This window comes from Colobus angolensis, unplaced genomic scaffold (genome assembly GCF_000951035.1).
Source record: "Colobus angolensis palliatus isolate OR3802 unplaced genomic scaffold, Cang.pa_1.0 Scaffold51, whole genome shotgun sequence".
NCBI lineage: Eukaryota > Metazoa > Chordata > Mammalia > Primates > Cercopithecidae > Colobus > Colobus angolensis.
In genome coordinates, this window is record NW_012118599.1 from 13,650,975 (window position 1) to 13,665,452 (window position 14,478).

General features: G+C 42.5%; 1 protein-coding gene and 1 pseudogene across 2 annotated transcripts in view; one reads left to right on the forward strand and one right to left on the reverse strand.

Annotated features, from left to right (window-relative positions):
* Nucleotides 1-7,111, forward strand: part of ZNF318 (zinc finger protein 318) — a 41,154-nt gene extending 34,043 nt beyond the window's left edge. For both annotated transcript variants that reach the window (XM_011960384.1, XM_011960383.1), the window contains 4 exons: nt 317-520; nt 984-1,083; nt 2,284-2,402; nt 2,691-7,111. In XM_011960384.1, the coding sequence (XP_011815774.1) occupies nt 317-520; nt 984-1,083; nt 2,284-2,402; nt 2,691-6,035 (3,768 nt within the window). In that variant the 3' untranslated portion in view covers nt 6,036-7,111. The remainder of the gene's footprint in view (nt 1-316; nt 521-983; nt 1,084-2,283; nt 2,403-2,690) is intronic.
* Nucleotides 7,112-13,656: 6,545 nt separating this feature from the next.
* On the reverse strand, nt 13,657-13,994 carry LOC105524915 (annotated as a pseudogene).
* Between the last annotated feature and the right edge of the window lie 484 nt (nt 13,995-14,478).

Below are 14,478 nucleotides of genomic sequence, written 5' to 3' on the forward strand. Positions count from 1 at the left end.
TCAGCCTCCCAAGTAGCTGGGACTACAGGCGCCCGCCACCTCGCCTGGCTAGTTTTTTGTATTTTTTAGTAGAAACGGGGTTTCACCGTGTTAGCCAGGATGGTCTCGATCTCCTGACCTCATGATCCGCCCATTTCGGCCTCCCAAAGTGCTGGGATTACAGGCTTGAGCCACCGCGCCCGGCCTTGTGCAGCTTTAAACATTGGAAATAGGGTCATATGGCCCTATTTCTATTATTATGGCTACTTACTATTTCAAAGAGAAGACAAGTCTAGATTGCCTTGAATTCCTTGTAAGTACAGTTTTTGCCCTCTAGGAATCAAAAGTAAACAATGAGAAGTTTCGTACTAAGAGCCCCAAGCCGGTGGAAAGCCCCCAGTCAGCCACTAAGCAGTTGGATCAGCCCACCGCTGCTTATGAGTATTATGATGCCGGCAATCACTGGTGCAAAGACTGCAACACCATCTGTGGGACCATGTTTGACTTCTTCACTCATATGCACAATAAGAAGCACACACAGGTAGGTATCCTATTTTCTGTTATTTTCACTCCCACCCTCACTCTCTTCAAACTTCTATACCCCTATCTGCATTGCAAAGCTGGAAAAGGAAACATTCTCATACGGGCAGGAGCCCCAATCTGAAGAGCCAAGAGACACCAACAAAGGAGACACCATCCCCAGGGCTCAGTCCAGGGGACTTGGCTGTAACTAAACACCATGACAAGTGTAAGTGAGGTTTCTGCCTCTTTTGATTCCTTGAGTACCTGATTTTTTTGTTTCATTTTACCTTTCTCTGGTACTTGGTCTAACATGTGTTTACCTTTTCCACAGGTGATTTCCATTTAAACAGTTGGCAGAGGGGGTGGGGGTGGGTAGCTGGGGGCTTCTGGTCCCCTCATCTTATTATGGGGGAAAAAAAGAGAAAATTGGGTCATTGAGCTTTTAGTGCTGTTGTGTGAGCACCTCTGCCTCTTACAAATAGACACTGGATCCCTACAACAGACCTTGGGCTTCAAAGACCCAGAGTGAGGCCAAGCAAGATGCCATAAAGCGCACTGACAAGATAACTGTTCCTGCAAAAGGTATGTTTCCTCTTTGCCTCCTTTGTGGTTTCCTTACATTCAGTTGAGGAAGAGGTGTCCTGAGCTAACGTGCTAGGAAGCAGCATAGCATGAGACAGCCATTCCTTTTAACAAAGCCATAAGAATGCCTTCTGTGTACAAAACAGTGTACTAGGTCCTGAAACTATAAAGAGATCTATAAGACCATGATCTCTACCCACATGACCAAAAATCTACTACTAACAGATGTTAAACATAGACATGTCACTTAAAATAGAACTGTCTTTGTCATTGGCTTATGGGCCCAAAATCTTACTTATTTGGAATCCAGGTTAAAAAGGATAGGAGATGCAGTAATTTAACTGCCTTTTCAACTAAGAACTATACAATATTTTGAGTCGTTGTTACTAAGCGGTAAATGGAGAAGCAGAACCTTCCTTTGTCTTTAAACTTTTCAATTTCTTTCTTTTTTTTTTTTCTGAGATGGAGTCTCGCTCTGTTGCCCAGGCTGGAGTGCAGTGGTGTAATCTCTGCTCACTGCAAGCCCCGCCTCCCAGATTCACCCCATTCTTCTGCCTCAGCCTCCTGAATAGCTGGGACTACAGGCACCTGCCACCATGTCTTGTATTTTTTGTATTTTTAGTAGAGACGGGGTTTCACTGTGTTAGCCAGGATGGTCTCAATCTCCTGACCTCGTGATCCGCCCACCTCTGCCTCCCAAAGTGCTGGGATTACAGGCATGAGCCACCATGCCCGGCCCATAAACTTTTCAATTTCTTACCTTCACAAGTAGCTGGTGCTGCTGCTGTATTCTTGAGATCTACGGAAGAGAGATTCCTCAGTAATTAATACCAACATGAGAGATCCTCATAAAATGGTAATGGACTATTTGGGAGTATAGTTTTTATATCTCCTGAGATGCTTAGTGCTAGTTAGGGTTTGAGGAGACTCAGCAACAGGAATTAATCTGGCACAGGAAACTCCTAAATTAACCAGTTAATGTTCCCAAGAGGTAGAAGAATTAGAGAACTGTAGTTCAAGCCTTAGGTTGGAAAGACTGTGCCATTGGGATTCATCTAAATACTGCTTCTGACTTCACAGTGGGTAAGGCCCTCTATACTGTTAACTATTTTACTGCAAAGGGGTGGTGGGATTTCCATTGGTTGCTGACATTCTGGGTGGAATCGACTTATTTCCTTGACTTTCTTCTACTTCTTCCAGGCTCTGAATTTCTGGTTCCCATCAGTGGATTTTATTGCCAGCTCTGTGAGGAATTTTTGGGGGATCCAATTTCTGGGGAGCAACATGTGAAGGGTCACCAACACAATGAGAAATACAAGGTTGGTCTTTGTAGTAGGCTGTGGAGTTTCCAACTTTTCTGAAGTAATTATTTTGACTTTGTCAAATGGCTTCCGAGCCAGAAAAAGCCACTGATACTTCAAATTCCATATAACCTCTTAAGTTCTCCTCAATCCTGGTGGGAGATGCTCAGCAGATAGCATCCCGTATGTCCTTGAGAAAGATTATTCTGGGGATTTCTACTGAATGAATTCTAACAGTGGCAGGGCCAAGATTTTTTTCTCTTGTGTTTTCACCAGTTTTTGAGCCTTTATCTTTTTTCTTCGCAGAAATATGTGGATGAAAACCCATTATATGAGGAGCGGCGGAATCTGGACCGCCAAGCTGGCTTGGCTGTGGTCCTAGAGACAGAACGGCGACGGCAGAGTGAGCTAAAGCGCAAACTTAGTGAGAAACCAAAGGAGGAGAAGAAAGAAAAAAAGGCAAAGGCTGTGAAAGAAGTAAAGGAGGATGACAAGGTCTCTGAGAAATTAGAAGACCAACTCCCTGAGGGTAGGAACTCCCCTGAAAAAGCTGAAAACAAAAGGAACACCGGCATCAAACTCCAGTTAAAAGAAGAGGTAAAGAAGGAATCACCAACATCATCTTCTTTTGGGAAATTCAGCTGGAAGAAGCCAGAAAAAGAAGAGGAGAAAAGTTCAGTGGTGACCCCAAGTATTTCTAAAGAAGAGACTGTAGAAAGTAGTAAGGACAAAGAGGATGGCAAAGCTGAAGCTGGGAAGGCAAAGCCCATCAAAATCAAGCTCTCTGGGAAAACTGTTGTTGCACATACCAGCCCTTGGATGCCTGTTGTGACAACTTCAACACAGACTAAGATCCGACCCAACCTGCCTATCCCATCCACGGTACTCCGCAAGTCATGTTCAGCCACAATGAGCAAGCCAGCTCCTCTTAACACCTTTCTGTCTATTAAGTCCTCTGGAACCACTGCTAAACCTCTGCCAGTGGTTAAAGAATCTTCAGCTGATCCCCTCTTACCTCCAGACATCATCTCCAAAGCATTTGGAGGGGAAGAGGTGATTCTAAAAGGGTCTCCAGAGGAAAAAGTGGTGTTGGCTGAAAAGAATGAGCCATCTCATTTACCTGAACAAATACTACCACCACCACCACCCCCACCTCCACCGCCTCCACCACCCCCCATTATACCTCATCCAGCTGCCCCATCTCCTGGTCAAGCAAATGCTATCTTGGCTCCAGTAAAATCAAACCCAATTGTATCTCAGACTCTCAGCCCTGGCTTCCTGGGTCCTAACATTTTGAACCCAGTGTTGCCTGTAGCCATCATGGCCTCAGCACAGCCAGCTGCCATTCCTTCTGATGAGACCGCTCCTGGGGTGAGTGAGAGTGACCGAGACCAGACCCTGTTCTCTGTGTTAGTACGTCCTCCACCACCCCTCTCAAGTGTGTTCAGTGAACAAGCCAAAAAATTAGAGAAGCGAAATTCATGCTTAGCCACTGCCAATGCTAAGGACCTGTATGACATATTCTATAGTAGTGGTGGAAAGGGAGGCCCTGAGACTAAGGGTACCTCTGAGACTAAGCTAAGTGGTGGTCCATTGGCCAATGGGGAAAATAACAACCTCTCTAGAACCAAAAGTTCAGACACCTCTTCTACTTATCCTTTGAACAGCAGTGCATCCCAAGAGGAGTTGCATCAAGATGAGGGTTTGGTCACTGCTCCTATAGTTAGCAACTCTGAAAAGCCCGTTGCAAAAACTCTGGTGGCCCTAGGGAAATGGTCAGTTGTAGAACATGTAGACCCAAAAAGCACAGGCAGCACCTATGGCTTCCTACAGCCTCTGACAAGGTTGTGCCAAAGCAGGCCTTATGAAACAGTTACCCCAAAGACAGACACGTTGGCCATATGGACCTCTAGTTCCTTCCAGAGTGACACTTGTAGGGATATATCTCCAGAGAAAAAGAGTGAGCTTGACCTGGGAGAGCCAGGACCACCTGGTGTAGAACCACCACCTCAGCTGTTAGATAAACAGCACAAAGAATCTCAGAAGTTGGTAGAAATCCACCTCAGAGAATCTGTTAACCAGGATAAGGAAAGCCAAGAACTCCGTACATCTGAGGATTGTAGAGGAAGTGAGATAGAGACAAACACTGAACTAAAAGGAAGGGTGAAAGAGCTGTCTGAGGGGATAGTTGATGAGGGAACAAGTACCAGCATTGGACCCCACAGCATAGAAGATTCTAATTTGAACCATGGGAACAGATACATGTGGGAGGGAGAAGTAAAACAGCCCAACTTGCTAATGATTGACAGAGAGGCTGAACAGTCCAATAAGTTGATGACAGGAAGTGAAACTCCAAGTAAAGTAGTGATTAAATTGAGTCCACAGGCTTGCTCTTTCACAAAAGCAAAATTAGACTCATTTTTATCAGAAGCTAGGTCTTTACTCAATCCACAAGATACACCTGTGAAAATTTCTGCCCCAGAGTTGCTGCTTCAGTCCCCACCCAGATCAGCTGTGTGTTTAGCAGGTAGTCCACAAGAGCAAGGAGTTTCAGTTGTTAGTGAGGAGGGGCTAGGAAATTCAGCTCCGGAATCAGCTTCTAGAACTTCTAGGTACAGAAGCCTCAAACTCAAGAGAGAAAGATCAAAAGACTTTCAAGTTAAAAAGATGTATGAGTTGGCTGTTTGGGATGAAAACAAGAAGAGGCCAGAGACCTGGGAGAGCCCAGAGAAACCAAAAGCAGAAGCACTGGAGCTACAAGATGTCCATCCAGAGTTATCAGTGACAATAGAAAGCAAGGCCCTAGAAGACTTTAAAGCTACAGACTTAAAGGTAGAGGAACTTACTGCCCTGGGGAATCTGGGGGATATGCCTGTTGATCTCTGCAGTACTCGGGTAAGGCCAGCACATAGATCCCCAACTGCCTTGTCTCAGAAAGTGTGTGAAGAAAATTCTGTATCACCTGTAGGGTGTAATTCCTCCACTCCCACTGACTTTGAACCAATCCCATCTTTTTCTGGGTTTCCGTTAGATTCTCCCAAAACCTTGGTGCTTGACTTTGAGACAGAGGGTGAACGAAACTCATCTAATCCCAGGAGTGTTAGGATCCCTTCTCCTAACATTTTGAAAACTGGACTTAAAGAAAATGTTGACCATGGCTTGGGGGGCCTAGAGGGAACACACCAGGCCCTTGACCTGTTAGCAGGAGGAATGATGCCTGAGGAAGTACAAGATTCTTCCCAATTAGACAAACAAGAGTCACTCAGACTGGAATTAAAAACAATTAATTCTGTAGGCCTTGGGCCATCTCCTTGCCTTCCAGACCTTGTTGACTTTGTCACACGGACCTCTGGAGTTCAAAAAGATAAACTATGTTCTCTACTCTCTGAGCCAGGTGACCCTTCTAAGTGTAGTTCCCTGGAGTTGGGGCCATTACAGCTAGAAGTATCGAAGGCATCCATCACAAAGGTGGCAATTCTGCAAGTAGATGATGACAGTGCCGACCCTCTGAATTTGGTTAAAGCTCCAGTGTCAAGAGCCCCTCCAAAGGAGCAGGTAGTTGAAGACAATATGGTCCCTCAGGAAATGCCTGAACAGGAAGCTACAGTTGGTGCCATCCAGGACCATTCAGAATCCAGTGTTCACAACTAAGAATAAATACCTAGAGCTACTTGTGAATGAATCAAATTGGCTTCTAGAAATCAGATGCCCAGATGATCCAGGACTAGTTTGCTATCTCATCTGGAACCTACACTAAGAGATGCAGTCAGCATCTTACAGTAAATATTAATGGAAGCTAAAAAATTTACCTCCTTTCCTTTTCCCTTTCCCCTTAAAACACCAGACAAATCGATAACAACTTCTATATATATATCTGTAAAAATGTATTTTCTGTTAATTTTTTTGGCCAATTTATTTTCTCCCACTTTGTCATTAAAATCAAATGTCTAACTGGCTCACCACATAGTGTGCTTTGATTGTATTTTGGCTTTGACTCTGCCATTTCTGAAATGTGGGGTAGGATGGAGGCAACTGACCTCTCCAATTGCTGTGTTGTATTCCTACCCAATTTCCTGGGCAGTTGATGCATCTCTGGGAAAAACACCAGAAAGCTTGCTGAAATGGAAAACTTGGAAGAATTGTTCATCTCTTAGGCTTTCATTTGGATGGGCCTGCCTTAACATTGTTTGAAATGCACCGTGAGTAGCTCTTTGTTTACTCTTTATACCCCTTATTGGCATGTCAACTCCTGTACTTCCCTTACTCTATTACCTTTCTTGAGATGCATTGTCCTGCTAACCCACAAACCTGTTTGGAAATAAACATGGAAGAATGTCTGGCAGGCAGGCTTTTAGAAGACGACAAATCGGTAAGGCTTATTCATGGTTCATTGCCAGGAGCAGATATGCTTTAGAGATCACTTTTATTTTTGAAACGGCCTTTGTTCATTGTATTGTGATCCAATAACACTTTGTATGAAATTGTTTAGCAGCCATTTCTGTTGTGAAGGGGTAGAAGATCTCTGAAACTTGTCTTGAGATTGAACTCATTCCCTGTTCCACAAACCCATATGTATCCTTTCCTCTACCACCAATTTATTTCCACCATAGTATGATGTTTTGGGTTGTATATTTTGTTAAAAAGATTAAAGAATTTTTGAGTTGGCTTGGACAAGTTTAACTTTATTTTTAATGTGTTAATTACTTGGAATAAATGCATTAATCTCATGTTTCCTTCTGGATTTTTGTTTTGAAATCACACACATTTGAACTCCAAAGGAAAACTACAACAGTGAATCCCTGCTGCCTTATTGTCTACCACACCCCCAACCATGCTTTCCTCACTTGTCAGAACTACTTCATGCCACAATGTTAGGACATATAGTCTGCCCCAGCACAGCCTGGATGGGTAGTGAGTAGGCAACAGTTGTCTGGTATTGGCATCTTCCTATTGTGAAGCTTTTTATATACCTTTGTGTTGACTCTCCATAGGTTCTTCTGGGAACTGAGCTCCCCTAGGACAATCAGGTTCCTGCTCTTGGGAATTATGGAGCTCAGTCCTCAGATTTTCTATCTCTGTCCCAGTTTCCTCTTGATAGCCCTGTTGTCAGCAGTTTATAACCTGACTCAACACGGCCTTCAGAGTCTTATTTACCCACCTGTTCCTGAAAGATAATACAAAATTACTGATCTGTATTTCCCGTCCCCCCATTTTTTTTCCTGTTTCCTTATGTACAGAGCTATAAAATCCCTAGGTCAACTTTGAGAAGGATTTTTAATTTTTCTTAATGTCAATTTAGAAGTCATTCTGGCCTCTCTTAATCATGTTATGGGAAATGGCACAGATTTGGGAGAGCTAGATCCTTGACTATGCCTCAGTCATTTACCTTGCTGTGATTTTAGACAAGTTAGTTTACCTTACTGTGTCACAGAGTTGTTTTGTGTTGTTTCCTTTGAGATAAGGATCGTTATCTTTATCCTAGCACCAATATGTACAGGATCAGGGTATCCTGCCCGTGTCACCTTTCTAGCCCTGGTTTTTAGGACAAAGCCTGAGTTCATGCAGTTTTCTTGCTTGGAAACCATAGACTAACTCAGAAGGTGCCATTTAGAAGAGTTTAAACCCAAGTGAGCTTCAGGGAGATTTGTTTTCCCAGAGAACTACTCCCTGTTCTAGCAGGTTATCTATAGGAATTCAGGGAACATAATTTTTAATGCCAATTTGTGCTGATTTTCAGTCCTGTTCACTTAGTACTTAGTTCCACTTCCCTTTAGGGCAGGACCAGTGGTTTTAGGGAAAGAGTCAGGAGGAGATCCCAATCCTAACCTTATACTCCCTCAGAGGGCATTGGAATCTTACTCTCTAGGTTAGGAGGGGGCCACTTGAAAGGAGTGAGAAGAGAAAAGAGGCAAAATTTATTGTAGGAAGGGCAGAACTAGTTCAGGTAGTTAGGGCTGGAGTACTTTGAGCCTAAGCTTTGGTAGTAACTCTTCTTGTATTCTCTGGATAACTTCAGGATTTACACCAAAGGCATCTACCAGTTTGCGGGTTTTTCAAAAATAATGCTCACTCAAAGAGTTGTGGGAGTGGCATTCTTTATATCTTCCTTGAACCAGCAGAGGGAGAACTTTTAGGAATCTGTATTCTGGGCAGGAAGTGTTGCTGCCTCCTTCCTTTTGGTTAGTGGGATCTAGCTTTGGAACCTATCCAGAGAAGACAGGTGAAAGGAAGGACAGAATTCTAACCCAGTAGCTGGAGATAGAGCATATTTTTTTGTTGTTGTTCTCTACCATCACAGTACTGAATAAACTTTCAACTTAGTAGACTTAGGCACATGGAAGAAATGGGCCCTGAATTTAAATGCAGCTTATGGTGTAATATAACTATGTTTTAAATTTTACAAACATCAGGAACAACTTTTATCAGACATCCTCAATTGTGAGAGCAGATGATCAGTAATTACATTTAAATTTAGGCAAATACCTAATTTTACCTAAGGTGTACAAATAACCCCCTAAAAATTCCCCTTGGCCTTGCAAATGGGGGTGTTCTGCTTTACAAACTGTATTATATTCACAGGGCACATAATACTGTCTACTAATATTGCTGAATAATATAGTTAAGTATTCTTCACCCATGACACTTCATCTTTCAAAAAAGTCAGAAAGTTAATATTTTGGTAGCAGAGCATGCCAGCAGATAGTCCATTTTTCGGTCTGCCAGGTTCAGGGATGAAGGAAGAATGGGGTGGGGAGTTGGACATACAGGACACATACATCCAATAGGAACATGAAGTGTAATTTTAAAAGTTGGAGGAGGGTTCAGAGAGGATGTAGCCTGTAACAGAAATAAGTGAGGTAGTTTCATATATGTGTGTGTGTGTGTGTGTGTGTATATGCTTTGTTAATATATTAATATATATCCCTAAACCTTGGTTATCACCTTAACAAAGCTTACATACCAAATCTAGGATAAGAACCTAAACAAAGTCTTTATTTATTAACAATTTATGTGAGAACATGGACAAATGGAAATAGTTTTGTGAGCCCATCTCTTCTTTAGAGTTTAAAATTGCAATAATGTTTATGTAATTTTTAACTAAGTTATGTATACAATACTCATTGATAAGCCACGAAGTTGAATTTATAATGAAAATCATCTAAAAATCACAACTCTTCTGATTTGCCCTCAACCCATATACACTTTCAGAAGAATACATATACAACATGTATGTTTATGTTGTAGCACTTAACATGGTTATAATTTTACATTTATGTGTCTTTGATTAATATATGCTCCCCTTAAGTACATCATAAACTCCCCAAAGCAAGAAGTCTGCTTTTGCTTACTGTTTTTTAATCATTGTATTCACAGTGCACAGTTGTCTGGCATATAGCAGGTGCTCAATAAAAATTTATTGAATCAGTGTGGTAATAGTAGCTGTTTTTATTAACAAATTGTGAATACTTAGCAAATTATAAGTCGGTAAAAACTATAAATTGCCTATTGTATTTTCTGAGTGTTTAGCACTCTAGAAGCCAACTGTCCTCTTGCTTCTGTCCTGGGTCTTTGTATACAAAGCACTTTATCAGTAAGGCATGTCAAGGTTGCCAGTGGTTCCCTCACTTCAACAGCATTCTGGAATAGTGGTGCCAGGCCATGATGGGAACACTGCTTCTGCAGCTCCTAGAAGAGAAACTGAGGATGAGAAGGAGTTAAATTGACCTTATGATTAGCAAAAAAAAAAAAAAAAGGTTTTAGGGATCCAGTTTTCAGATGGCCCCCTTTTTCTCCCAGCCAGACTTCATAAACATGTTGAAGTCAGTCAAACCCCAGACCCCTCTGATTTGGTTGAAGAAGTAATTCAGCACTTTATGATCTCCAGCGTCCTCTTGTCATCTCATCAAAACTAAATCGTAACCAAAAAAGGTTGCCTTTGGGAGAGGGAAAAGGAATGCTATCACTTTTTATTTTGTATCTTCTATTTTGTTTCAACATTGTGACTGTGAAAACGATTTTATGTAAAATATAAATGTTTTATAAACAAAATATGTACACATGCACACATATATATGTATAAAATAATATGTAGTAAGGGTTATCCAGTGCTGTGGAATTATAGGCCAGTTTTTTTTTTTTACCCCTCTGTATACTTTTCCGTATTAAAATTATTTTTTTTAAGTCGTGTGTCTCCTACTCAGTGCATCCCTGTTTTCCTTCACACCTCTTGTCTGTTTTCCATCGTTACAAATAGGTCCTGCTGCTTTTCCCTCAAGACTTCCTAAATTCTCCTATTCCCATCAATGCTGGGCAACATGCTTTCTTTGAGAATGTCTTACCATTATTTCCTCCTTCCTCTCTTCCTCTTCCCATTCTTTCCCCAACCTCTGTGGACCTGGTTGTTCGTATTCATTAATGTTGTACAAGTACTTGGACATTAAATGATATAACTCAAGATACCTGTTTTACAAAGTGATACAGGTACACAAAAGATAACAAAATATTTGTCACATGCAAAAGGACAGAAGATAACAAATCTAGATGTAATGATTTAAAGATTTATAGACTTTGGTTCCATTTGTGGAGGATCAGGCAAGAAAGGAATTTTGTAGAAAATAAGGGAAATGAGTATGTTTAAGGGAAGTGAATGAAGAGGGTGAAAACAGAGGCAGAGTTACATAACGGGGAGAACAAAAGGTAGAGAATGTGGAGAAAGCAGAGATAAAATCAACCATATTAAGATATTATTTTCTTTCATCTCTCTGATACTCTGCCCCTGCTAAGCTTCCACCCAGCCTTCCTGTAACCACCTTCCTAAGGATGACTATTGATCACATTGTTACGACTCTCACCCTCTTATCTTCCTTTCTTTTCAGGGGCAATTCCAAAAGTCTTCAGATTTCCAAAATGAAGGACCGCAGCAGACATTTCTGCCCCCAGAAAGGCAGGGATAGAAACCACGGAGGCCACAGAAATGATGGGTGCCCTTGTGGCCAGTAGACAATCACCTGAAGGATATGACTTCCAGAAGGTGGGTATGGCTGCTGGGAGTGGGGATAAGTTGTAGAGAAGATCCTGTCATTTTAGCTTCCAGGAAATGGTGAGTTGGGTGAGTGAATATGTATATTGTTGTACTTGCAGAGGATGAACAAGATTAGAATGTACAAAGAGGGTATGTATTTTAGACTTGCCACTCCTCACCTCATTTAGCATTGAATAAATTATTCCTGAAGTCCCATCTCTCATTTTGTGCCATGATACTTACATTAAAGCTATAGAGTTCAGGTGTTCGTATTCTTCCTGGGCCCTGGACTCCAATGTGCCCCTAAGTAGAACATCTCTTATCTTGGTTCTAGCCTCTTTTATTGGTCCATACAAAGACAAAGTAAAATTGGGTATGTCCTTAGAGGATTGGGGTATGAGTAAGCAAAGGAGACTCAATGAAGCGGGGACAATCACAAAGGATATGTTTGCTTCTTCAATATCAGACTTCAGGGCAGCTGTCCATCAGTTTTTAACTCAGTCTTGTACTTGTCCCACACACACTGAAATCTCTGGTGCACAGTAGCAGGCAAGCATCATTTCAAAACACCAAGGAAACACCTTACTCTCTGCTCATTTAAAATGCCAGTAGGGGACCAGGCAGTGGCTCATGCCTGTAATCCCAGCACTTTGGGAGGCTGAGGCGGGTGGAACGCTTTGAGACCAGGAGTTTGAGACCAGAGTTTGAGACCAGCCTGGCCAACATGGTAAAACCCCATCTCTGCTAAAAATACAAAAATTAGCCAGGTGTGGTGGCGCATACCTGTAATCCCAACTACTCAGGAGGCTGAGGCAAGAGAACTGCTTGAAACTGGGAGGCAGAGGTTGCAGTGAGCCAAGATCACGCCACTATACTCCAGCCTGGGCGACAGAGCAAGACTCCATCTTGAAAAAATAAAAAACAAAATCCCAATAGGGGCTGGGCATAGTAGCTCACACCTATAATCCCAGCACTTTGAGAGGCCGAGGTCAGCAGATCAGTTGAGCCCAGGAGTTCAAGACCAGCCAGGCAACATAGTGAGACCCTGTCTCTACAAAATATAAATTAGCCCGGCATGGTGGTCCATGCCTGTAGTCCCAGCTACTCAGGAGGCTGAGGTGGGAGGATCGTTTTGAACCCTGGAGGTTGAAGCTGCAGTGAACTGTGATTGCACCATTGTACTCCAGCCTGAACAACAGAACAAGACCCTGTCTCAGAAATAAATTAAAAAAAAATTAAAAATGGGCTAGGTGCGGTGGCTCATGCCTCTAATCCCAGCACTTTGGGAGGCCAAGGGGGGCCAGATCACCTGAGGTCAGGAGTTCGAGACCAGCCTGGCCAACATGGTGAAACCCTGTCTCTACTGAAAATACAAAAATTAGCTGGGTGTGGTGGCACATGCCTATAATCCCAGCTATTTGGGAGGCTGAGACAGAATTTCACTCTGTCGCCTAGGCTGGAGAGCAGTGGTACCATCTTGGCTCACTGCAACCTCTGCCTCCCAGGTTCAAACAATTCTCCTGCCTCAGCCACCCGAGTAGCTAGGATTACAGACGTGTGCCACCATGCCTGGCTAATTTTTGTATTTTTAGTAGAGACAGGGTTTCACCATGTTGGCCAAGCTGGTCATGAACTTCTGACCTCAAGTGATCCGCCCACCTCGGCCTCCCAGAGTGCTCAGATTACAGGCGTGAGCCACCATGCCTGGCTGGTTTTGTTTTTAATTTGTAAATCCAGGCACTTTTAGAGTCCTGGAGGTCTAGTTTACTGCCCAAATAATCTTTGGTTTTAGTAACTTTCGGGACTATTCATGATATAAGCAAAGCCATCAGTGGAATAAGAAGTCAATAAACGGCAAAAAGTACCTCAGGGCCTCATGCTGCTGATATATTAGTTAAGGATTACTTATTCCTGAGGCATGACCTGGTGGATGAAGCAATGGAAAGCAACCTGGTGCCAGGGCTGCCAACACGTTGTCACCACCACTTTCCTTTGTTCCAGCCCAAGATCTGTTTCTCATCAACTGTCACATTCCTCTGTTCACAAAGATGTTGGTCACAAGCTTTCATACAAACTATGACTCACAGCCCTACCTCCATCCCCTGCTTTGCTGCTTAGACCTCAGTTCTCCAATGGTGTCTCAGTTGCACTGATCTGGGAGATAGGTGAGGGAAAGGGAACGTTTTTTAGAATACTGTTTTTCCTTTTGGACTTCTTTTTTCTATTATTATTATTCAAAAAGCTTCATTTTTATTTAGCTTTCTGACTCTTCAACACTTTCACGATTTTCTGCTCTTTGATAAGGAAAGCATGCTTGATCTTGTCATGAACACATTTAACACACATGGAACCAGCATAGGCCCTGCTGACATGTCTTTCTGTTTTGCACAATCTCATAAGAACTTCACATCTACAGTACAAACCCCTTGAAGTCAGCCTGGGCACACACCACATGCAGAATTTGGTGCTCTCCCAACCTTCTTGGTATAAAGGTAAACAATTATGTTACCAGGGGTTTGGGACAGCCTAGTTTTATTAGAGGCTGTATTTTAGGAAAGCCTACGATAGTATGTCAAATGTTGGACCATTCTAAGTGTCCCTACCCAAGCTCAAAGGACTGTTCCTGAGAGCCGTAGGCTTCCTCAACTTTTCGATGGTGGCCGATTGTAAAGGAAATATAGACAGGGGAAAGAGAACTCACATGTATTATGAATGATGAAATATTTAAGATCTTTTTTATTGAATTACAGTTAATATTTGCATTTCACATAACATAAAATTCACCTTTATTTTTTTGAGACAGGGTCTTACTCTCTCGTCCAGGCCGAAGTTCAGTGCCACAATTATGGCACACGGCAGCCTCCACCTCCTGGGCTCAAGTGATCCTTCCACCTTAGCCTCCCAAAATGATATGATTAGAGGCGTGAGCCACTGTGCCTGGCCAGATTCACCATTTTCAAGTGTATAGTTCTGTGATTTTTAATATCTTCAGTGTCGTACAGCTGTCACCACTAATTCCAGAACATTTCCTTCATCCTCTAAAAAAACACATACCCATTAGCAGATACTCCC